General features: G+C 38.9%; 1 protein-coding gene across 1 annotated transcript in view; it reads right to left on the bottom strand.

Annotated features, from left to right (window-relative positions):
* Nucleotides 1–27124, bottom strand: part of LOC124795878 — a 363347-nt gene that overhangs the window by 203299 nt on the left and 132924 nt on the right. The window contains 7 exon segments of the mRNA XM_047259992.1: nt 28–166; nt 303–425; nt 9471–9621; nt 9991–10217; nt 12277–12450; nt 12553–12610; nt 15372–15956. Coding sequence (XP_047115948.1) covers nt 28–166; nt 303–425; nt 9471–9621; nt 9991–10217; nt 12277–12450; nt 12553–12610; nt 15372–15956 — 1457 coding nt within the window.

Genomic DNA, 27124 nt, shown 5'->3' with positions numbered 1-27124 from the left:
TTTACACATCAAATATATTCAGCATACCAATTGTGATAACTCAATGCTGAGATTCTGATTCTTGGCTTTTAATTGCAAAACTTTTTCTTGTTCTTTCTGCCTGCGCTGTTGTAATTCTTGACACCGCTGTTTCTCCCACTCCAGCTGCCTTTGCCGCTCCATTTCCCTGAAATGAATTTTACAATATGAGCAACCCCTAATTTCTCTTGCTTTACTTAGTTTGTGGTTACAGACTTGTTTGTCCAACAACAAAACGCATTCAATCAGTTTAAAATAAATTTATGTATCAAATTCTAATATACCTTCTTGCAGCTTCACGTTGTTCTTGTGCTCTTCGCCTTTGCTCTTCTTTTTCCTGTTCTGCTTCTCTTTGCCTTTGTAACTGCTTTTCAAATTCAAGCTGCCTTCGCCGCTCCTGTTCTTGCCTAAACACACACACAAAATAGCCAAATTAGTTCTGGTATCATTTTAACATAGTCGTCAGGAACATGTACAAAGCTGATGCCCATGAATCATGCAGAAACAATGACAACACAAGGCATTTAATGATATAATTATTGTATGTCCTCCAACAAAATGATGGGATAGGTAAGTTACATAAAAACTGGAACGACTATCCAAAACACAAAGGATTCCATCCGATCACTCAGTACTAGGCTTTTGGGCTTTTCATTTTGTCCACTACTTTTATATCTTTACATGCTAATGTGGTTGCTTTTCCAATAATTTTAGTGGTTGAGGAGGCTGTTTGTTACAGTGTTAAAGGTTTTTGTTAACTATTGTTAGTTTCATCTTCCAAGCTAGGAGAAACATTATTTTCAATACAGACTCCATCATTTATAGGGTAAGTCAAGTGGAATGACATTATTCTCACTTCTAACGAGCAAGATTCTCCCTATTGTAATAGCTGGGGCAATTTCATCCTTGAAAATTGAGAATAAGGTCTTTGTAATGTCAACTATTTTACCCTCTACATAAATAGAGCATTTTCTTCTCAGTATTGGCAGCAATGATCAGTTGACTAGCATCACTGTATGAACTTTCATCTTACCTATAATACATTTATCAATCTTTGAACTCTACAATAGAGTGCTCAGCTGTAACATTGCAAGCTCTCCTGGTGATAGACATAAGGCCACATCATTAGATGGATAAACGCAGGCTCTACATGTTGACATAACATGGAAAATTAAAAAAGTTAATGGCATGGTTTTTTCACTCTGTAGAATCATCATTTTAATTTGTTATCTGCATTTATTGTATACATTCATCAAGCTTATTTTATCCTGAGATCAAATCTTTCCAACAAATTGTGACTGCTCTTATCAGGGTGTCCCCACTTATGAAGCCCCTTTATAAAACTCAACACATTTCTTTCATTTTTATGCCCTCTTTTATTGAAAGTGTGTCATGTGCAAAATGGTCATTGTGGTGGTGTTACTCACGACCCCATAGAGTACCTCACCACAATCAGTAAGTCATGCTCTAAACACTCGTAGCACTGTAGTTGTATGGGTTGGCAGTACGAAGTATACTGAGGTCTGCCAGGAGCCTCAGCTGCCAACACATGGGCATCATGTACATGGATAGAGATTGCTTGACACCTCGTTAAATACCATAGCACTGAGCTACGAGATACAGTTCTCTTCAGTGCACCGAGTCGTGTGCAGTTTTCAGTTACTGTTGAGTCTACAAGCTCTGGTGTTCATCTGTCGTCTCCAAGGCGGAGGCTCCATAGGCATTGTAGACCAGCCCTGGTCTCTATGCAGGCATTACTCAGAGGCATAGTTACAGGACTTTAATATTTTAAGGACTTGTAATAAATGTGCTGGACATTTCACAAGAGGTGCAATATTTAACTGAAAATTTCTTCATATTTAATAAATATAATATTGGGAATCTTTCTTACTGAAGATGAACCATGTTGTCCTCCTGCATTCCAAACAGCCATGCAGACATTTGCTTACTTTTGAAATACTTTTTCTATTGGTACTGGTAGTGTGTGTGTCAGTGAACTTACATTTTCTGCCCTATTGTGCAACTTTTAAGGATATCTCTTTCTACAGCTGTTGCATGCACCATTTTCCATGTCTTGTTTTCATACTTCACTCTCACCTTTGTTTTCCCTTTACACGTATTTAACAGAAAAGATATGAGCACTAATTTTGACTGTTTCGTGTGAACTACTGTGGCGAGTCTCCTGTCCTGGAGGAGAACTTTGTGTGCATGCGTGCTTGAGAGAGAGAGAGAGAGAGAGAGAGAGAGAGAGAGAGAGAGAGAGAGAGACATGGACGGAGGGGATTGAGAAGCAGTTTTTGGATATTTGAATGCTACATTTCATGTGGGGAAATGTCTTTGTATAATCCACTGAGCATTGCAAACAGTGCTTCGTTGCACTTGCAAACAGTGTTTTGTTGCACAGCGTTGTATTTTCATTAAAGACTTTCTTTCCTTTTATCACTATTTGGATTTTGTAGGTTCTCCCCTGTTGTGCATTTTTAATAAAGATTACACTTTCTCTGAGGTTTTTAAGACCAGTCTCAATGATGTTTGGGTGGCGGTTTACTTGTACGAGATCTGCAAAAGTGGAGTGTGTACTGTTTAAGCTCTGGGGTATTCAGAATATCTAGTTTTACAATTTTTGCATGTCTGGTCTCTGTAGACAGATTGGCGTAAAGTACAGTTTAACTGATTTATTTACTTGGTCCAGAAAATCATATTTTAGTTGACTGTTTGTACGTATGATATAGGCCAATGAGTAAACATAATAATTTATGGTTACTGTGGTCATTGTGACTACATGAGCAATGCAATCAAAGCACATAATAATACAGACTGACAGGCTACATTGCTAGAACACTATCACTTAGTCTTGCTTAATAACTACTGCTAAGTAAATTACAGTATAAAATGACATAATGCATAATTAATAATATTTGATAAAGGAAGTTTGCTTATTACGCTGTTCCATAAAGATTCCTGCTTTTGAAAACTTGTCTGTGAATGTGTTCTTAGTGTTCAGATTTTTCTGTGTGTGTTGCTTATATGGGAAGATACTCTTAGTCCTTGTTTCTTCAGAATGCTCCCCACCCTGTGGAATGCTTGTTGCTGTATGTCAGTATGTGCCCTGCTGCATCCTTTGTAAGGCATTCCTTATTCCCCATGTTTGTCATGTGCTGATGTTCTGGCTTTTTGCTGTAGATGTGTACCCATTCTCCCTGGTTATCTGGCGTATTGTGTTATATCCTGTGTCTAGTTGAGTTTATCTGGTGGAGATCTGTTAAGCCTGTGTAGCATGTATCCTAAACTTGAAAGTTTGTGTGTCTGTGGTCAATTGGAATGGTTATATTTGAAGCTGTAGGTTTCCTGAATATCCTAAAATTGTTGTTTATTCTGTGTATGGCAATGCGTAAAAAATTAAGCTTCATGTCTGCTTCCCTCTCCATACTGAATTCTACATTACGGTGAACTATGTCTATGTCAGTGTGTAGTTGTTTTATCTGAGTGTCTGTTACAGCTATCAAACAAATAATGTCATTCACGCAATGTTACCAGCATACAAGCTTGTATTCTTTTGGAATTATAACTGAATAGTTTGTTTTCAGTGAAGTTCAGAAATATGTTTGCAAGTAGACCACTGATAGATAAATCCATTGATAGGTGTTCTTCCTGCAGATAGAACGCCTTGTTGAAAGTGAAGTAGTTCTGTTCTGTTACCTTTAGGAAGGCTCCAGTTTCATCAATGTGTGCATTTGTTGTGTTCCATTGTTTCTGCAGGTGTTTTTTTCATTAAAACTGATTGTTTCTCCTACTGGCACTTTTGTGTACATGTTTCTAATATCAAAAGATATTAGGTTTGCTGTTCGTGGTACATTTATGTTTTATCTTTTCTATCAGTCTGTGCAATTTATGTAGCACTGTGTGTGTGTGTGTGTGTGTGTGTGTGTGTGTGTGTGTGTGTGTAGCTGTAAGATGGTGCAATTTTTTTTATGCTAATTACCAGTCTCATCAGAGAGAGAGAGAGAGAGAGAGAGAGAGAGAGAGAGAGAGAGAGTGTGTATTTTTGTGAAGTATCACTGTCGATGCTTCAGAATTATTGTGTGTCATCTAGTTCGCTTTAACTTATGTGATGGTAATTTTTAGGGTTTTTAGAAGTTCCTTCATGTCTCTTTGGTACCTCATGGTAGGCTCACTGATTAATTTAATGATGATGTTCTCTTATCTGAATTATTCCACTGTGTCGATGTATTCTGTTTCACTAATAAGTACCAAGGTATTTCCTTTATCTGCCTTGGATGATTATTTTCTTGCAGTTTTCTGTTTAGTTTTACACATAAGTTTTGTTCTACTGTTTTCAGCTTGATTAGATGCTGTATCTCTTCTGCTACCAATTCCCTTGTCGAGATGGCACTGAAATTTGGGATTTCCAACTTTTCTTCTTCTTGTTTTGTTACATATTCTGATCCTGTGATCAGGTTTTTCTGCTGTTCTGTGTGACTTGTTTGTGTCTATGATGGGTCGTGGCCACTTTTCAAATAATTCTCTTTCATGCTTTGTTAATTCTGTCAGTGAATTGACAAGTCTGTCAATTTGTGTTGGGTCATCCATTCAGTCTTCTGTGGATTTTATTACATAAATAAGTTTTTTGTTTTGTGTTTTTATCTTAATTTTCATTTGTGTTTCTATGAATGACGTGATTTCTTGGGTGGTGCCGCTGAAGTGGCCTGATGTTTTTATGAGATTAGCTAATTCAAAGTGTATTTTATGTAGCTGAGTATTGAGCTTTCTAGCAGTTCTAGCACCCAGCAACCAGAGAGAGAGAGAGAGAGAGAGAGAGAGAGAGAGAGAGAGAGAGAGAGAGCGCACATGATTGCTCACGTGCTTTCTACTTCAGAAGCACTTTGTTTGAAAGTTCAATATTTTAGCAGTTCTTTGGATTGTGGTGGTCTGCAGCTCAGCATCTCATCTATGTGGTGACAAACAATCTGTTCTTTCCAGAGTGTTAGTTTATTTCTTTTAATGATTTTTTGAAAGTATGTCTGCACTTTTGCTGCTGGGAATCCTTTTAATTCCGACTCCTATGGTACATGTGCCGCAGCAAATATATATAACAAATGGCTTATGGGTGTTTTCCTGATATGAAGATTGATCCTCTCCTGCATTACTGAATGGATACTGTTGTTTCTTCTAAACAAGTTCATAGTGTTAAGAAGTCTTGTCTGTCAAAATGGGAACACTTACCCTTACAGTGAAGTACAGAGGTGTATATGGACTTTATGAATTAATAGCACCTCGGGTTTAGATTCCTGGTTTTTTGATTAAAAATAGGCTTTCCATCTCAACTAACATGTCTCAAAATATTGTCCCACATGAAATCAGAAAATGGAAGTACGTAAAGTAATAAGTTTTGGTGTATAACTGGTGCCAACTGTGGGCAATATTCTAATCACAAAAGTAGCTACATTTAGTTTCTGCTGGAAACTGTTTTAAGAAACTGGCTGTATTTTATTTCAATCAAGTGGCAGTATGTTGCTTCTCCAAACATGAGCTGCTGACCTGAATCTGTGTCTACATTCATAATCCATAAGCTACCTTATGGTGTGTAAAGATGGTGAATAGGAAGAACATCTGTACGCATAAGCAACCTCTTCAATTTTTTTATTGATGTGGACATTTTGCACAATGGTTGGTTGGTTGGTTGGTTGGAGAAGGGACCAAACTACGCGGTTATCCTTCCCTCCAACCCTAGATTAACTAAAACCGTTAAAATCCCATATTAGAAGAGGGAACTACAATGTCTATAAAATGACAAACTATTGACAGGGAGGAAGGAAAAGGGCGGAAGAAGAGGTGTGGGAAAGAAAGTGACTACAATAGGGATGTGAAGGAAGAAGCACAGGAGACAAGAGAGACTCTCAGGACATAACAGACCCCATAAGGAATGGAATGGGAAGGCAGAGGGCCGGGGTGAACCACCAATCCCAGTTGAAGTCAATCCAGTCGGGGCGAAGCGGGGAGCAAGAGGGCCTGCCATCCCCCCCACTTACCAATAAGGTGGAAGGTTCCTCCCTTAAATAAAGTGATAAAAACCCCCATCACGAATAAAACGTAAAACGAGATCCGCCGCTGACGCAGTGTCGGCCAACACCAGGGGTAGCAAGTCTGGAAAGCTAAAAGTCCATCGCAGGGTGGCTAAGTTGGGCCAGTCCAATAAGATGTGAGCCACAGTCAACATCGATACACAACGACAGAGAGAGGGGTCCTCAAGACGGAAGAGATCACCGTGAGTCACCCAAGTATAGCCTATGCGGAGCTGGCATACGACAACAGAGACCTTACGAGAGGCCCATAAGGAGGACTGCCACGGAGTTGTAGAATCCTTAATGGCACTGAGCTTGTTCGGCGAAGAAAGTGTGTGCCTTTCTGCATCCCAAAGGCCCAAAACCTGAAGATGTAATGCCGAGCTAAGATTTAATTCCAGAATGCCAGTAGCAAGAGATGGCCTGGTAGTAGCTAATTTAGCCAGTTGATTGGCAAGTTCATTGCCAGGAATCCCAACATGGCCTGGGCTCCAAATGAAAACCACCGAGCATCTGCGTTGAGCAAGGAGAGAAAGGGAATCCAGGATAGCAATGTCCAAGGGGTGGCAAGGGAAGCACTGGCTGGTAGCGTGCAAGCCGCTCAATGAGTCACTACAGATAGCGAAGGATTGTCCTGAGCAGGAGCGGATACGGTCCAGTGCACGCAAGATGGCTACCAATTCTGCAGTAAAAACAGTACAGCCATCTGGCAAGGAACAAAGTTCCGTGCATAGCACTTAGGTGTAAGCAAAACCAGTGCGGCCAGCAACCATGGAACCATCAGTATAGATCACCTCTGAACCCTGAAAGGAACTGAGGAGACAGTAGAACTGGTGGTGAAGAGCCATCGGAGGGACAGAATCCTTTGAAGTGATTAAGAGATCAAGACAGAGCTGTGGCCGGGAGACACACCATGGAGGGTACGTGCATGAGCGGAGAAAAGAGGCGGTAAAAGGAATTGCTGGAGCTCAGAAAAGAGCGACAGAATGCAAGCAGCCATGGTAAGCTCACATCGTGGCCGCCACTACGCTAGGGTGATCTCCGTGTCTGGATAAAGGAGACCATAATTAGGGTGTTTTGGGGTGCAGCGAATGCGGAGCGCATAAGATATCAGCTGTTGTTGGCGCAAAACTCACAGTGGTGGAATCCCTGCCTCTGCAAGAAGGCCAAGTACGAGGCTAGTCCAGAAGGCACCAGTCGCAAGTTGGATCCCACAATGGTGGATGGAGTCTAGTATCTGCAATGTGGAAGGTGACGCAGAACCACAGACAGGACTTCCATAGTCTAAATGGGCCTGGACCAGCACTTGATACAATCGCAGGAGAACAGAGCGGTCTGCACCCCAGGTGGTATTGCACAGACACAACAGACTTTTAATTTTCTGCCTGCTACAGTTGAAGACAAGTTATGAATGTTTATAAAGGAATGAAACAATTTACCAGAATTTCATAATACTCTAGCTGATATAGAAATAACACACTGTGCTGTACATTATCAGAAGCCTCTGTTAACTTACAAGATTCTAACACACAATGGTCATAGGTCATCAATATGTTCCATAATCTCACACAATATGGTATTATTACCTGGTACACTGATAAATCGTTCTTAAAACCAAACTGTGATTATTTTACAAACCTGTGCAAAACAAACTATTTGAATATTCTGCTGCTAATAGCTTTTGTAAAATTTTTCAAAAACACGCAAAATGATAAAGGCCTGTGCTATAAAAAACACATTTGCACACTGTTGTGTAGAGTCCTTACCACTGAATATTCAAGTTTATATGGGAAAATACCCACTTGTGTTAATGTGCTACACAGTGGTAATTGTTAGTGCAAAAAATTCACTAACATACTTAGTATCTGCTAACAACCACATAATACATTATACAGAATTACTCAAATGAACATTAAATTTCGGAATGGACATTAATGGATGAGCACAATTATTTTACGCATATTTATGTCTATGTATAATACAGAGTATGCCATTACTGAATGTCACAAGCATTTGTATTTCCTGAATATTATATCCGACAGATGAGCTCGAACTCAGCACATACACTCCTGCAGCCTGATATGAAAATATGCAGGGCTTGACCTAACATTTCAATAGCAATCCCAAAGATTTCCTCTCGTATTCTTCCATTAAGTTCTTCAGTGGTAGCTGGTGGAGTATAGGAAACAGTACTCTTAAGGGGGGCCCCACAAAAACAAATAAATATCACACGCTGTCATGTCAAGCGATCTTGGGGGTCATGCAATGTCACAGTGCCTTGAAATGACACGGTTACCAAACAATCGTTGCAGAGCTCCCATCAATATCTGTGCTGTATGTGCCACTGTTCTGTTGAAACCAAATGTTGGCATGAAAGTGGGGTAGTTCATGCACAACAAAACTTTCCATCACAGCACTATATCAAACAGATGATACAGTGGTCATGCAGCCATCATCATCTTCAAAAAAAGTAGGGGCGTATAACACTGCTCAATGACTTGGACACTCATGTAACTGAGGTCAATTTTGCTGAGACCAACAGCAAAAATTCTGTCTATAGAAAAAGCCACTGAAGTGGAAGTGAGCTTCACATGCAATCAGTACATTGTTTTCTTCACATTTGCAGATTGTTGGATTGAAGTTGCTGAAAAATCTGCAGTGTGTACAGATTGAGCTTTAAATGCACTTTCAGTATTCACTGAATACTGTATAGAGGGAGTGTGTGACATCTAACAGTGCACCGTGGTCTTCTTACGAAAGCAGTTCACACATCCTCAATATTGTCTCCTATATGAGCAGTTCGGGCTCTCCCTGAAGACTGCTTCTTCAATGTGGAACGCACTGCTTCAGAGCTGCTGACTCAGATCCTGACTGCATGCACTGAGGGAACACAACCATGCTGCCTGATGTTGAAATGATGCTGAAATTCGTGAGGCGTGGTCCCCACATTTCCATTCTTGTAACAGGCTTTTACAACAAAGGCACACTGCACTCTGTTCCATGTTTTCTGTTTATTAAATGGCAAGGCGCTGCAGGCAGCATTCCACATGTCATTCGATGCCACCTACCTCACAATATGTTTCAAAATTTCCCATTCTTTCAAGTCACCCCTTACATCAGATACCTCACTGTAGTTTCAGTCTTCTTTCTACTTACCTCCCATGTCCCAAGGACAGTGGTCCTTATTTTTCAGTTATCTTCTCTCCACCCATCCAAAGCCTTTAGATAATACTTCAATTTAACATGTATCTCTATAAATATTCCAACACCACACAATGTGAGCACATCACTTCTGTTTCGGATATCAAGCAAATCTAATCAAAATCTGTATTATTCCAAAAGATAGCTTAATTATCTAATGTGATTATACCAACAACAAAAATTGCAAACCTTATTTTCTCCCTTTTTTCCTGTTCTTCTTTTTCTTTCCGCTCACGTTCCTCTTGTTCTTTTCGCTGAATTTCCAACAATGCTTTACGTCTTCGCTCCAATTCTGCTTGGCCTTTTTCAAAGTTTTCTTTCCGTTTATCTTCAAATGTAACTGCAAAAACATAACATTTTGACAATTTGGCAGAAGTGTAGATTGTTGTTCAAGCCTTTTTTGTACCCAATATTGTTAACCCCCCCCCACACACACACACACAGGCGCCAAATGACAAAATGAGTAACAGACACATATTAAAATCAATGCCAAATAGTCATCATCATCATCATCATCATCATCATCATCATCTAATACTGTGACAATAAAGCACAGCTCTAATTTTTAATGACTAACAAGACAATTCATGAAATTCTTTTAGTAAAAGCTGTATATTACAAAAGTACAAAGAAAGAAAACGCAATTATAATGCAATATGTAATAACTAAGCATGACTTGTCAATAGTATAAGCAAGAAATAAAACCTACCAGTGGAGATACTTGCAGCAGCATCTTTATTTTCAGAAGCATCTATAGAACCCGTAATGCTTCCAGTAAGGCTTCCCTGTCGCTGCCTCCGGAATGTTGGTGGTACAAGCTCTGGAGGAAGCACAGCAGGTAGCTTCTCCCCTGCTTTTGCCATGTCACACAAGTGAAGAGCAAGAACAAACTCTTCACAAGAAAGTCTTCCATCTGTATCCATATCTGCTAGTGCCCTGAACAAAAACATAAATGTAACAACCATGACTGAATGTCCTAATAACAGTGAAATAGATAAGCAATGAATGACAAGTTCATAGTATGTAATGAAATGCTTTTGCTCTGACTGTAATAGTATTAGTAACTGCCTTGGTTGGCAATCAGCCTATAAATATATTATATTTGGGCAAATAAGACAGCAGAAGCTAAAAACTTACTACTACTAACATAAACAACAATCTGTCTACAGCCAGATACAGACCAGAAATAGCCAACTAGGCGCTAAAAAAAGACAACTCTTGATACTGCCACTTTAGTAGAGGAAAGACAAAACTAACTTCGCCTGAATACAGCTATTTTGTATGCCCTCTGACATCTGAGTTTCTCCTCTTCCAGTATTACAAATATGAGATAGAGTACTGTTGCAAGATTACCCTTTCTCCTTGCCATTACAAACACAACTTCTCGTATCAGCATTCTTCCAAAATCTATAACCAAATTTTTATGTAGGAGACAATTTTCATCACAAGAATTTGTCCAGAAGGGTACAAGATCTCAGTGTTCTTACATTTTACTTTACTTACTGAGCTTAAAGTTATCATGGATTCACAGACACTATTACCTATTATGAAACCTACTTAGTCATCGCCCAACACATTCATTAGGGCAAAGAACGATGGACTGTAGGCGAGACGCTGACTATTTACCCACTTTACTAACTTAACAGTTATCAAAATTAAGGAAGATACTTTTAACACTGCTTCTGGTATCCCAGTCTCAAGACAAAGTCTGCTAGAGAGAGTGGAATTGGATCTCTATTGCTAGGTGGAGGTAGTAAAATCATGAGTGCTAACATCTGTCACCTTGCCATGATGCCATATACCATTTCACAACATAAGCAACTTATACGTTCCACCATGCAGTGACACAAAACTCCGTGTTTTATTCACTTCACTAATGTCTCGTCTTAACACACCATTTGTTCTTGGCCTCTGCCTTTTCTATGGCTCAGGTTCTGTCTCTCCAGATTACTCACTGGACTTTGTTTATCTGTAGTGGCATCTCCATCTGATTCTTTCTTTGTTGTCTTTTCTGTTCCCACTCAGTGATCTGTTGTTGACGGCACCAGACCAGTTGGTCCAACCTCATTGAATTTCTCTCGAGTCGCTCCTAATTTTAGGTCAAATCTCTGTAACAATACTTCAACATTATTATTTTTTACACTTTTTCTTTTATTTATTGTGTTGTTCCCAAAAAAAGGACCCTCTATTTACAGACCCAAGGTTAAAAATATGTATAAAGTTCCGTGACAGTGAAGTAAGAACTCCCTGTTGTGCATTATTACATTTTAAGCCTGTTTTTAGCTCTCTGACTGATGTCAATTACATCATGCTTATTGCACACTGACTTAAATCCACATGACAGCAAACTACACAAGTATACATACATTTAAAAAAATAATCAGTACTCGTCCTTTGTTTTGTTTCAACTTACATGAGTAGCTTGCACATTGTGCATGATGTTCTCAATGTATGTCCAAAGAGGGATGTAGGATGTTCAGTTTGTTAAAACTAGATTATATTCACTTAAATGGGCATAGTCTCAAAGGACGATCAACAACCAATATCTGGATATCTAGCTACTTGTGAGAATCTTCCATGTAACAACTTACAGAATGCATATAGAAACATATAAGGCAAACTACAACAATCATTAACATACCACCACCACCACCACCACACTCATATCAAAGGACATTCATCAGCTCATGTGAAATATGCAGTCTTTCATACAAAATCTTCACATCCCCTTTAAATAGTAATTATATGGCATCCAGTCTTGGAAATTAACTACACAAGAAACACAGATATTGTCTGGGATATCTCATGCAGTAGAGTCAGTCGCCAACAGAAATGGTGTTCTACTTCCATGCACATTCGCACCTTTCCATGCAAATATGTAAGAATTGAGTAATATGTATATTTGTAGAGTATAGCTGAGTGTAATGGATGCGTGTACTGTGTAAATTTAAGATGTAACCAAATTATTTTTACATTCGAGTAAAAAAACTCTTACCAGATCTGGGCCAAAATAGGCTGTGGTAACTGTGTCTGCACCATGATATTTCGCGCTTGTGGCCCTGATAAATAGCCTGACCGTGCTCGGTCAGTCGTGTTGAACAACTGTGTATACTTCAGTTTGGACTGATGAGGTACAGCCCATTCTTGCAAGGGAGAGCCTGCTGACAAACTGGAAGAAAATTAAATTTATTAAATTTGCATACAATGACTCACAACTATATGGCAACAACTAAGTCAAGTTATCTTAACAAATGTTTTGCAAGTAACTCACGGTGAATCCATAGAAGCCACTTTTTCCAGAGGAGCTACAGGCGGCACTGAGGTACCAACTGAAAAAGTTAAAAAAGAACGATTTAAGAAAAGTACTGATGCCATACAAGTTCTTTTTACATTTCAACTGTCACTGTGAAAATGATTAGTGGTGGGGTTCAGAAGTACAAAAGCGGTATTGCTGCAATGTTCCTTCTGCTTTCATAACATGCAGACGGTTGCAATAAATTCAGATTAAAATGACAACACTTATGGTATATTTCAGTGACACAAAAAATATGGTGAAGAAACAGAAATAATTTCCTTATTCAACCAACAACTTCCACTATTGATGACCAGACCATTCTGGGTTTTTACAATTATTTTCATGATATTTTGTTTGCTCAGAATGCATATTCTTTTGAAGAGAAACTGAAAATGTGAGATAAAATTTCAGTAATGTACATAATACAAGGTTCTTGCACATGTGTGCACACACACACACACACACACACACACACACACACACACACACACACAGCACACACACACACACACACACAGCTACACAATGATCATAGTGTTCTGAACAGTCAACTATCTGTAGGTGCTTCTCACAGTATTTAACAACCATTGTCCTCAAGTTTTCAAAACTCTTACAAAACACTTTCCATTGAATGGGTAATACATAATGGATGTAGTGTATTCTGCAGTTCTTTACACAACTGTGTCCAGATTGTGATTATTACATCACAAAATTACTCTTGCTATATTTAAACTGAATTACATATTTTTGCGACCCCAAAAACATTGGAATGGCAGTAACAACTATTCATAGCTTGCCACATTGGATGCGAGGGAGAAATTATGGTCAGAACATATTCTGTATGTTAGTGGTAAAAGAGCCAACATATTGCTGTCACATTTCTCTGCACACAAAGTTCTAACAAGCCTAGAACTTGATTGATTATCATGGCAAAAGAGAGACAAAAAAAATTCTAGAAGAAAGAAAGAAAGAAAACATTTTTGGTGTTTTCAAGTTTGTTCTCAATGATGACATAAATGTCCTTGGAGCTCTATTGTGTTTTACACATAATCTTGTTTCATCATTCATAATAATTCATACTACCAAACATTCATACTAATCAGAAATACGCATAAAATTCTCATTAAATGCCTGCCTTTATAAAAGATAGTTTGGCTGTAGATTGTGTACCATTTCAGTTTGTGTGGAAGCTATTACAGTCACTCCCACAGAACATTTCACATATGTAGTAACATCCATTTTCGTCTGGCTCTCCACTTTATTTCTATGACCTCTGTAAGAATATTGAAAAATTTTGGTAACTGTTTAGTCACATTGTCATTATTAACATTTTGCCTGGAGATATGTTGTTCATCCTTGATTATGGATACATACTACATCACAAACATATTCCTATCATTAATGAACTGATTTCACATGAAGCATGCGATATCCCCACAGCTGTCTAAATACCCATCAAATCATGACTACACTGTTTCAATAGGCAAATTCAAGCACACAAGGAAGTTATGACTGGTCAGTAACTCTGCTACATTCAACAGCAACAACAAAACAAGTTTCCTGTTCAATGGTACGTAAAATCAAATTCTGGCACTGAAGGCATCAAATTTCAATGTTTTATATTTTGGTATGATCCCATATATATGTTCAGTTTTGGAGAAAAATCCACAATTTTTTGAATACTTCCAAAATCATACTATATATTTCAAGAAACTAAGGAAAAAAATGGGGAAAAAGACTTCAAAGATTAACATGTAAAATATAGCGAAAGAAACCGCTTACCTACAGAAGATTGGTGCATGGTGCACAGAAAAACATAATGGAAAGCAGTAACATTAGCTTTCGAGTTTTTACTAGAAAAATACCAAGAGATCGAAAGCTAGTGTTAAACACATTCTGTTAAGAGTTTGTGTGTGCCGTGCACCACTCCTTTACAGGTAAATGGTTGCCTTCTCCTTATTTTACATATTTTTTCATCCAGGAATTTCCATTTTTGTTATTCAAAGGTAAACAACAAGGCAAAATGGAATAGGATGTAGAAATAAAGAGTGAGAAACACAGGAGGTGGCAAAAAATCCATCTATTTTACAACGCACTATGCCCATTTTCCTTTACACAATTTTGGTTCTCCCATAAGTTGTGTGTTCTGAGTAACTTGTTTCATATCTTCACCATGTTCTCCCCCCCCCCCCCCCCCCCCAACAAATGTCGAGGAAGAGATTCTTATTTGTGGAAACAGCACTGAATCTTTTAGTATATATAAAGTCTAACTGCAAAATGTTAAATATAGATTCATATTATAGCCCTATGTAAAAGACAACAAACTCACTCTATACACTAAATTCAAGAAGAGGGCTTTTAGTCCTTTGTATCTACAGCCAATGCAAAATTATTGACAGCAGCCATTGTCCTGTGTTATCATTATTATTTTCGGAAAACACTATTTCACCCTTTTGTACTATTAGATAACTTTGTTCCTTTGAATATTTTTAAGCTACCTTCATCACAATTCCTATTACCACCACATTGATATTTAACATTTATTAGGGATATTATTAGATCGAGCTGCCTTCACATGGATGCGTTGAGGATAAGATATGTGACTAGAGATTCTCACTGTGAAAGAGAGAGTCTGAAAAATTCCCAGGGGGCAAAATTAGATAATAGCACAAAAGCATGACAAAGTGTTAACTTCAAAAATAAAAACAGCCTGTAGAGGACAATGACTTCCCTTAATAAAAAACACTTATCACAGTAACAAAATAGGTTCATGGTATAAATTACTTTTCCATTACCTGGTGGAGGCCTTGATGGCAATGGTCCTTGGCCAGTTAATATGGACCCATTAGTGAGAGGCTGCGTAAGAGGTACACCCATCGGAACAGAAGTCTGGACAGTTGCTGGCATCACCAGTGAAGGTGTACTGCTGATACTTGTCAAACCTGATGCAAGCGGAACATTCGTGCTAGATGCGATGGGCATATTGGTGCCTGGTGCGAGGGGTAAGCCGGTCCCTGGTGCGAGTGGTACGCTGGTGCCTGGTGCAAGTGGTAAGCCAGTGCCTGATGCAAGTGGTAAGCTGGTACCCGGTGCAAGTGGTAAGCTAGTGCCTGCTGCTAGGGGTAGGCTGGCGGTTTGTACGAGAGGAACAGGTGCTCCAGGTGCCAGAGGTGCTCTCATTGGTGGTACCATGCTGGGGATGCTGCTTGGAGGCATTACAGATGTATGTAGTGGGGCTTGTGCAGTAGCCATGATGGGAGGAGTCATTCCGACAGTGGAAAGCCCTGCGGCATGAGCACTGCCCAGTCCCACAAGGGGCGGCTGAGCTGCTGGACGAATGGATGGAGCACTCTGCAGAAGGGAACTGCTCACCAAGGCCGCTGTAACACAAAACTTTCCATGTACACAACAGTCATTCCATTCACATAAGAGTTACGTTGGAAAAATAGGTAGCCTCTTCCCTATTCCTTTTTCCATCAAACAAAACTGTAAAATAATTAAAATTATCTGAACTATTATACACAGAAACCAAATGAGTATATTTTCAGTTGCACATACACCTCATTGCTTTCAAATACCTTTCTGCTGTTCGATGGTTTGAAATGTCTTTTTTAGTGGATAGTATATTCTTATTAATACTGAGTGGTATGCTACATCACTGCTGTCAGATGTACTCTGTGTCTTGCATTTAATTGTTAAGTCTAACATGTCTCCTACTTTCTACCATTGTTTGATTTGATGAATGCTTTGACTAACTGAAGTATGTTCTTTCAATGGGCCATCAAATATCTTGTCCATAACTGACTGCTTGTTAGGGGCTGTGACTGATTAGATAATACATGAAAATTAGAGGTACACTGCTTCAGTCAGTTGTTTTTATTTTTAATGCCATTACACATTTCAATAGTTGTGCCATCAGCTTCAGGTGTATGTGAAAGTACCTTAAGCTACCTGAAGATGATGATGTTAAAAATAAAAATTACTGAAGCAGTGTATCAATGGGCTCTACTACATAATCATCAGAAAATTCCTTCACTCTGCCAACGCTGCTCAGTTACAAAAGCAAAATAAATGGATATTTCAATACATCTTATAACAGCAAGTGTGGCAGAATGTCACCAGTCAGCCAATTTGTGGTAGCTGTGGATCCCATTGCAACTAAAATGTCAGCAGTGCTTCCTGTTCCATAAATTCACTGTCTGTCTTTCATGCTACGTTAGTTTTAAGCAAAAGCACATGAAAGGCATGTGACTGGTATTTTCAAATTATGCTTTTTCTCATAAATGTGTTTCCTTGTACTAATTTTTCTGTGACTACTGCATTAGTGCACATGCTATTAAGTAAATAAATGTTGACAAAAATATTGGTCCTCACACTAATAAACACCATAATATGTTTTCTATGTGACATAGCTAGCCGAAGGTAACAAAGAGTTTTCATTGTTACCCCCGTTTCTTATTAGGAAAGCAAGGAGCTATTGATGTCTGTCGGCACTTCATTGCAAACAATGCTACTTATCTAGAATTTACCCTGGTTTTGTGTATCATGATGCTGTCTTATGTAATAGCATAACCATACTGTAAGGGTGAAATATTAAGAGGAGCATTGGATAACTCTTTGTTGTTTGTGTGAGGACAACATACAAACATAACATGTGCATCATGTGAGAACACATGATGCACATTGGAGGTAGGGAGGGGGATCAGTTAATGTACTAAATTCCATGCCACGCAAAAATGTATACTTAGATGACTAAACAATGTGGTGCACCAACAGCCCTGCACACTGGAATAAATGAAATTAAATGGAGCTGATTTTGTCATCAGTATCAAACACACACACACACACACACACACACACACACACACACACATTGTGGATAAAATTAGCAATACCTTATTTTTTATACAAATATTTCTTTAGAACTACTAATACTACTGTGAGCTGTGCTGCACACTATGTGATTTAGCAATTAATGTCACTGGTTTGCTGACGTCACACCCAACCACCAGTAATTACTTACAATGTAGGAAAAGTTAGATTGCTACTTCCCATAAAGGTGACATGTTACGTTGCACACAGGCACAATTCAAAGACACTTACATACAAGCTTTTGGATATAGCCTTCATCAGAAAACGAAAGAGAAACACAAGTAAGCACACCTCACACACACGACTTAATTCCAGCAGCTCAGGCCACAATTCTGGTCTGTGCATTAGGTGTGCTTGCTTGTTTGAATGAATGGTGTGTGTTTCTCTTTCTCTTTCTTTTTCTGATGAAGGCTGTGGCCAAAAGCTTATGTGCAAGTGTCTTACTTGTGCCTGTCTCCTACTTAATGAGTCATCTTTAAGATAAGTAGCAATCTACCTTTTATTAACAATCTATCTTTTCCTACACTGTTGATATTCCAACCTGCAGTTTCCATTGCTTGACTTCGCCAGTAATTATTTGTTATTTATGATTTAGCTTCTCTGAAAGGTTCTCAAAATTCTGATGTTTGTAGTCTCCATATATAACAGGCAATGTCCTACTTGAAAATGTCGTTATTAAGGCAATTTTGAAGCTAGACCTACGAAAATTGCTATTTGGTTTCAGTCAGAAATAAAGAAATATGTGTTTCAGCATTTACAGGTTATTCTTGAAAATATATCATTATTAAAGAACTACTAACGCATTTTTAAAGCTACATCTATTAACACTGGTATTTGAGTTCTCAGTTTCAGTATTTTTGGAAATTGAACCCCTAAGGGTTGAAAGAGGGGATAAGATTTTTTATGAAGTTATTTTATTATGAAAGCATTTTTTACAGCTAAAACTAAGAAAATTTAAAATAGGCTTCTCAGCAAGAAATAAAAAAAATATGTTTCACCCTTTTTGGAAATTCAACCTTTCAAGTGGTGGAAGTTTTACAAAAACATTTCATTGCCAAAGCATTTTCAATGCTAAATCTTTGAAAATTGGTATTTGGCCTCTCAGTTAGAGATGAAGAAATGTGTGTTTTACTGTTCTTGGAAATTTAACCCCTAAGGCGATGAAACAGGGTCAGACTGATTCACTGACTCATCATCGCCCAGTCCAAACTGCTAAGGAAAGAAACTAAGTTTGGAGATGCTATGGATTTTATATTTAGGCATCGTTTAAGAAGCGATTGTGAAATTTAAAATTCTCCAGGTGAATCAAATGTTTGAAGCGATTTCGGGATTGCAGCCAATTGTTGTAAACTTGACTCCATGATATTTTGACGGAACACCTGCCAATCATCTTCAAGTGAGCCTTCAGAGACTGATGAGTATGTTCCCTGCTTCACGTTCTACAGCGCACTGACAGTATTGCCACGTTTGCATCAGAGTAAAGGTGGCAAATGGTTCGCACCATCCGGTGGTAAAGCATTTGCTAGTGGAACTGTGAAGATCACTGTTTCGGCTGTGCCACTTGTTGCAATCATCAGAGTATCCTGAGGTCTTAGACTGCAGCAATTCTCGGAAATGACGGGATTCGACACGTTATCCAGCTGGCAGCCACTGTCTAGCTCGTTAGATTTTCCATGATGGGTATTTCAATGGATTCTTTTATAATGGAGTCCCAAAAAGATGTTGCCAAAATTAAAGTTTTGTCATACTCCACTGAATGTCCATTGGAGATACCATGTTCCGCAATCGCAGACTTGCTGGATTGTGAAAGGCGAGTGTAACGTTTATGTTCTGTACAGCACTCTCCACTGTCGGTGTTTTTTTTTTTTCCTATCTAGGCCATACCACACTGGCAGGGTATTATGAAAATTCCCAGCTTTTGCAATAACGAATTATCCTTCATTGATCCCAGCAGATCTGAAATCTTAGATGGTAGCGCAATATCACTTTCACCTCAATATCGTTAAAGATTCTTGCTATTTTGAAGGAAGTATTTACAATGAAGGGAAGAAAAGCTAGGGACTTTGCTGGCGCGTTCTCCTCTTTCTCCACTTCCCGGTTCTTGGTTTTAGCTGAGAATGTCCTGTTTATTTGCGGGATAGGGTATCCATTGGCCCTGAACATTGTCTTTAAATGTGCAAGCTCTTTAGGCAAACGATCTGCATCCAAAACTGCATGGGCTCTGTGTACACGGCTTTTAAGCACTCTCGTGGTCTGGGATTGTTGACTGCAATTTGAATAATCAGTACAAATCAATGTGAGTGGGCTTCAGACAAACAGAATGTCCCAGAGAGCAGTCACCCTTCTGCGTAACCAAAACATCCAGATCCAGGAATGGGAGACAGCCACCTTTCTCTATTCCATAGTAAATCGAATGATATTATTGATGGAGTTAAGATGATGTAAAAACTTCATTAACCTATCTTATCCGTGGGGCCATACTATGTAAGTATCATCTATGTACCTCCAAGAAACAGTTAGTTTAACAACAACTGATTCAAGTGCTCGTTCCTCACAATCCTTCATAAAAAAAGTTAGCCATCATTGGAGACAAGGAGCTCCCCATGGCAACACCATCAGTCTCTTCACAATATTCTTGGTTGAACATAAAATAGGTTGAGGAACGAGCATGCCAAAACAAAGCAGTGATACCTGAAAGAAACTGTACCAATTTGCATCAAGAAATCCTTTGTAAAAAGAGATACTACACCAAGACTCACTAAAAGATCCAAACTAGTTAAGTGGAGAGCCCCCAATCTGTTGATAGAATTGGTCGAGTTCCGTATACAATGTGACATTTACCAAACAATGGTCTCAGCAAGAAAGCAAGATGTCTGGCTAAATCATATGTAGCGGCATCAACACCGTCTTGGTGGTATGCTGCCATGTGGGCTTAACTGCTCTATTGTCTTTGGAGGTAATGAGGAGGAATTAAGGAGTGTACACGTCTTCCATTGCACATGTACTGTAGGGTTGTGATCAACCTTCCTGTACAATGATTGATCCGGTACAAGACTGATTATGATCCTGCAGCACAAGTGCAATGGAAGACATGTGCACTGCTGAATTCTTCCTCGTTACCTCCAGAGACCTTCAAGTGGTTGTGACCACATATCAAGCATACCCCCAAGACCGTACGGTCTTCCTAAGATGCACAAAGATGGTCTTACCTTACAGACTATAGTGAGTAATATTGACACCCACCGCATATGTTCTAGCCAAACAGCTTGCTTTCTTGCTAAGACCATTGATTGGCAAATGTCCACATCATGTACACAACTCAGCCAATTTTACCAACAGACTGGAGGCTCTTCACCTAAATATTGAGTTTTGATGTAGTATCTTTTTACAAAGGTACCTCTTGCTGATTCCTTGGCACAAAGTGGTACAATTTCATTCAAGCATTACTGCTTTGTTTTGGCATGTTCTTTCCTCAACCTATTTTATGTTTAACTAAGAATATTTTGAACATACTGACAGCATTGCCACCGACACCCTTTCGTCTCTAATGGTGGCTAACTTTTTTATGAAGGATTTTAAGGAATGACACTTGAATCAGTGGTTCTTAAACCAACTGTTTCTTGGTGGTATGTGGATGATACTTTCATAGTGTGGCTGGCCCCCAAGAGAAGATAAGTTAATGGAGTTTTTCATCATCTTAATTCCATTAATGACAACATTCGATCTAATATGGAACTAGAGAAAGATGGCTGTCTGCCATTCCTGGATCTGGATGTTTTGGTTACATGGAAGAGTGACGGCTCTCTGGGGCCTTCTGTTTACCTTAAGCCCACTCACACTAATTTGTACTTACACCCTTCGAGTTGCAATCACCAATTCCAAATCATGAGAGCAGTTAAAACTCCTGTACACAGAGCCCATACAGATTCAGATGCACATCATGTGCCTAAAGAGTGTGCACATTTAAAGCCAATGTTCAGAGCCAATGGATACTCTACCTGGCATTGTCACCTAAAACCAAGAACCAGGAACTGGATAAAGAGGAGAACACACTAGCACAGTCCCTAGCTTTTCTTCCCATTGTTGAAAATATTTCCTTCAAAATAGCAAGAATAAGGTGAAAGTGATTTTCTGCTAGCATCTAAGATTTTTGACCTCCTGGGATCAGTGAAGAATAATTTGTTATTGGAGAAGGTGGGAATTTACAAATATTGTACCAGTGTGGTATGGCCTATACAGGACAAACAAAAAAGGAATACTGCACAGAACATAAATGTTGCACTCACCTTTTGCAACCCAATGGAGTATGACAAAACTTTAATTTTGGTCACAGTAACATCTTTTTGGGACTACATTATAAAAGAAGCCATTGGAATACACAACATGGAAAATCTAATGAACCATGACATTGGCTACTAGCTGGATAATGCGTGTAATCCTGTCATCTCAGATTTGCTACAGACAAAGACACCAGAGTGCTCCGATGGCAGCAGCGAGCGACAACACTGAAACAGTTGAACTTCGCAGTTCCACTGGTGATGTCACCATGCTTCTGACGCAAGTGCAGCAATACTCTCAGCACACTAAGTTTGGCGGATAGGAGAACATCTTTGTTGGTCTTTGGAGGTTCACCTGAAGATGAATGGCAGGGGTACAGCCAAATACTGTGGAGTGTAGTTTACAAGAACCGGCTGCAATCCTAAATAAGATTGTCCGAAATTCCACTCCTAAGTGAGTGAAATAGGGGATGAACGGCTTTTTGAAAGTATGCCACCATTAAGGGAATTTTGAAGCTTTAACTATGAAAACTTGGTTTCTCAGTCAGAAAATAAAAAATGTGTGTTTCAGCATTTTTGGAAATTCAACCACTATGGAGGTAAAATAGTGGGTGATCTTTTTCTTTATTTTTTGAAAGTAAAGAACTACTAAAGGATTTTTAAGGCTACATCTATGACAACTGGTATTTGACTTCTTGTTTGTATTTTTAAAAAAAAGTTAAAGTATTTCTGAAAATTCAACCACTATGGGAGAGCAATAGACGATGAAAATCTTTTAGAGAATATTTCATTACATTAAAAAAAAATTTAAAGCTAAATTTATGAAAACTGTTAATATGCATCTCTGTTAAATACACAGAAATATTTGTTAGGTGATGAAAGTTGCTATTGAAATGTCTCCAGAAGAATGAAAACTTTGGACTCCAGCTACTAGAATAGCTTTTTTGTCAGAAGCACATTCGGAAACGACCATGATTATATGGCCTTAATTAGTGTGAAAGGCTTACAAGGTGTTGCAATTTAAGAACATAAAAATTCGATTACATAAAAACAAAAACAGAAAGATTTCTGCAGGCCATACAGTTTACACGAGTGAAGCAGCAGGCACTGAGCTAGCATCCGTATAGTTTGGAACATTCGAAGTTTGTATAAACAGCAACACACAACCATAAGTGTTTTCCTGCAAGACTAGTCAGGACAACAAAATTGCTCAAAGGATTCAGCAGTCACCAAACACTACAGGTGGGATGATGTTATGTGTTTTGCAAATGTGTGCATTTATTTTGACAGCAAAGGCCAAAAATGGTTCGAGAATAATGAATAGATGCTTGATAACAGACTAATTAAAGCCCGAACTGGGAGGGGGGAGGAATTGGTGACAACCAACAGAAAGCATACTAACGGGAAGAACTATTGAAAAATAGGGTCTAATGTCATGGGGAAAACAGTCTTACATACAGAACATTTTTTTTACGAATCTGAATATGAGAGAAGCCAAAAGAATTTCATCTTTAATGAAAAGGGCTTCCGAAGACATGTACCAAATGTTATAACAACAAAAGAATTCATGAAGTGACTTAAAAAATAATAATAATAATAATTCAAATTCCAAAGAAAGCAGATACTGTGACACGTCAATATTACGGAACCATTCATTTAGTAAGTCGTGGTTGCAAAATACTAACTCGAATTCTTTACAGAAGGATGGAAAAACTGGAAGAAGCAGACATCAGGGCAGATTGTTTTGGATTCTGGTGAAATGCTAGGACCATGTGAGGCAATACTGACCCTACGACTTCTCATAGAAGATGAAAAGCCTTGCACAGGACAGAGCAGCATGGAGAGCTGCACCAAACCAGTTTCTGGACTGAAGACCACCACCACGACAACAACAACAACAACAACAACAACAGTGACTTGCACGCACAATGATTTTTCAGAAGCAATACCAGAAAATACAGTTCATTTAAATTCAAAAAGATTGTTCTATCTTCAGCCAACTTTAATGCAAACCATGTAAACTTTATCATTTCTATGAAATCAATGCACTAAATTGATGCAGAATTAAAGAAGATATTTTTATGGGATCTTCCCTTGAGGTGATTTCTCTATTAGTCTTCAGTAAGTCAGGAGCATTTTGAATTTCTTTCATGAAAATTATAACCTGCCTGTATAAACGGACATCACAGGGTTGGCAAAGTTGGGTACATTTTGGTGTGATAATTTTTATTGTGTGACTGCATGCCTGTCTTTCACCTACAAAGATGTGACTGTAAAGTATCTTGTCTGTCTGCCCTCTCCATGAACCATGAATCAATAACAAAGAATATTTTGTGCTGTGTACAGAAGAATGACAGATTTTTAAAAAACTCTTCCTGCAGCAGTTTTGTGAACTTCCCTGATTTTGTGCAAGTCACAACCACATTTTTCTTAATTTATGAGTAATCAACTCTTTTTTGAACAATCCAATCAAATTTCCTGGATGTTTCTTGTGCACATAAGAAAACATAAGAGAATATTTTTCTTTACACAGTTATAGTACAGTGTGCTGTGAAGAAATCGCTAATCTTTTTCAAATTGTTTTTTGTACCTTGTTCTGCAGGGGATCTAGAATACGTTGATTGGTACTGGCAGAGGGTTTGATTGCTATTAATTACACAACTGAGGTCAAAATTAGAGATAAATACCTTCATCTGTATCTGAAATCCTTCAGCAGATGCTAATACTTCATCTATAATTCAGAAATCTTTGGAGCTGTTCAAATATTTGAAATTTTAACTACGAACCACAAACAGAATACACAACTGGAGGAAGTATGCTGTAAATTGTGATCTATTAATGAAATTACTACAGTGAAAATGACTATGTTTGAATAATCTGCTTGACATATATTATTTAATGACATTTCATATGAAAAAATGAAAAGAAAAGGTACACATACAGGATACGAGGGTTTGAAAAAGTACTGACAGCTTGGTTGCCATGAACAAACCTCATGTGTGTCTTCAGTTTCTTTAAGCAAAAAGCCCCCCCGCCCCCCCCCCCCCCCAAATATGTGCCCCTGGACTGTTGCAGGGCCTCATACAAAGAACATGGATGATGTGTCTCTGCATTTGTCTTCTTGATGAAGGGTCATAATCCTCAACTTTGCATGTGATGTCCAGAAAGCGAGTAACGATGTCATATGTTAAAAAGTAGCACTTTAGTTACTTCTCAGAGAGTCTGCACAGGTGCAAAAATCCACACCAAGAGTTCTAGGCTGTATTTCACTGGCTGGTGCTTGGTGTTCCAACACTCTCGATCCTTCTCCTCAGTGTCCATAGTACGTAAGAGCACTAGCTGTCTTGCTTCTCTGGTCCTGTTGATGAAGTGTTTAACACAATCATCCTAAGCATTGTCTGGATGAAATAGGGAAAGTACGAGTATATCAACTGATGGTTCTGCCTCGTGATGGTGGAGCAGAAAATGTAGTATGAAGATTACAGTGTCTCTTCACTGTGTTGTATGAAACTGTCCACATGGACAATATTTTATGTGAATCTCTCTGTTTAACATCAAATAAAATGAGAGCATATCTTCCAATGTTTTAATAAATCATTCTGTGAGGCCACTCATCTATGAGTGGTAGGCAGTTGTCATCCTGTGCCTGAAGTTGCAATATGAAATTACCTCTGATACTGGTCTAGACTGGTACACTTTTCCACAGTCAGAGATCATTACACAGGGTGCTGCATGCTCCCAAATGATGTCTTCTACAAGAACCTCTAGCAGTTGGCACAGCTCTGGTGACAGCATAGTGGGTGAGATAGTCAGTACAGACTATTATCAACTGATTCCTATTTGCCAACTTTGGGAACTTCCCCAAGAGGTCAATTGCAATTCCTTGGAATAGCACTGCTGCAAGTGGAATTTGTGTTAGATGCACCAGAGGTAGACGCGGCAGGTGTTTCAGTTGCTGGCATTTCTTATGGTGGATCACATAGTGTAACAGATTGGTAGTGATATACGTGCATCTAATTCTGTCTTAGAGTCTACACAAATTCCAGGGAGCAGATGTTGGAACATCGTAGAAATATGTAAGATAGCTGGAGATGAGTCGTGATGATGAGCAACCGCATCTGCCACATTGGACCATAGTTCCTCTTATGCAGTGTTCTGTTTACTGGCTGAAATTCTCCTTTGGTCATTTTCTCCTCCTTCATGGGGCTCTATGTTTTCTGTAATGCTGCAGCTACTGTCTGTTCAATAGCAATGTCATTTAATGCAGCAATCACAGATTTCATCCTACTACTGTTTTCTGGCAAAGGATTCCTTGAAAGACAGGCAGCATCCTTCAGTTTGCATCCACTTTTGTGTACCACTGTGACATCCTACTCCTGAAGCCTCAGTGACCATCTCACCTAGTTGACATTACAGATTCTTCAGGCTAATCCACCATCATTGAGAATGGTGGTCCATCACAACTGTGTTTTGCATAATAAGTAGGGCCACAACTTGTTGATGGCCAAACCAACAGCAAGACACTTTTTCAGTTGTAAAGCAGTTCATCATAGATTTGCAGAATACTTTAGAAGTATAAGTTATCACCTTTCCAGCACCTTCCTCAATTTGTGCAAGAGCTGCACCTATCCCATGCCCTAGCACCTGTGTATGTGTGTCCTGGAAATCCCTTCAAACAATACTAGGGCTGCAGAAGATGTTAACAGCTCCTTAAGGACAAGAAAGATCTTTCTTGTACATCACATCAGGAAAATGTGTGTCTCCCTGTAGTAGTACTTCCAAGTGACATGCCCTGACCTGTCTTCTTGGTACAGCAATCCTTTATTAATCTCTGGTAGTATGAGACCAAGTTTTATGGAGGCAGTCTCTTCCTCAATCTGCTAGTAGCCTCTATGTATGACCATATTGAGAATATTTTCCCCCTTCCAAACAGTCAACGATATCATCACAAGGCAATGGGTCCACATCTTTTTTGTGATCTTGTTCAATTTTCAGTAATTGGCGCGCGCGCACACACACACACACACACACACACACACACACACACACCATGTGCTGTCCTCTTTCATGAGAACCACAGGAGAGGACCAATGACTTTCTAAAGGTTCTATGATGTCACATTGCAGCACCATCTCCATTTCCTCTTTAATTATGCATTGTTCTTCTGATGTACCCTATATGAACATTGGCTAATTGGTGGATGATACCCAGTGCTGATACAATGTTTTAACGTGGGTTGATTGATCTAGTTTTTCCTCAATCCAAATTGGAAAGCATCAAAAAATTGTCACAGAATGGCTAACACTCACCTAAGTTCCTCTGATAGACCAGATCATATTGGCAAGTTAATAGTACCTTCGTCCACTGAGTTTTTTGTGGTGGTACCAGAGCACAAGTTT

This window comes from Schistocerca piceifrons, chromosome 1 (genome assembly GCF_021461385.2).
Source record: "Schistocerca piceifrons isolate TAMUIC-IGC-003096 chromosome 1, iqSchPice1.1, whole genome shotgun sequence".
Classification (NCBI taxonomy): Eukaryota; Metazoa; Arthropoda; class Insecta; order Orthoptera; family Acrididae; genus Schistocerca; species Schistocerca piceifrons.
This window is presented reverse-complemented; position numbering and strand designations above follow the sequence as displayed.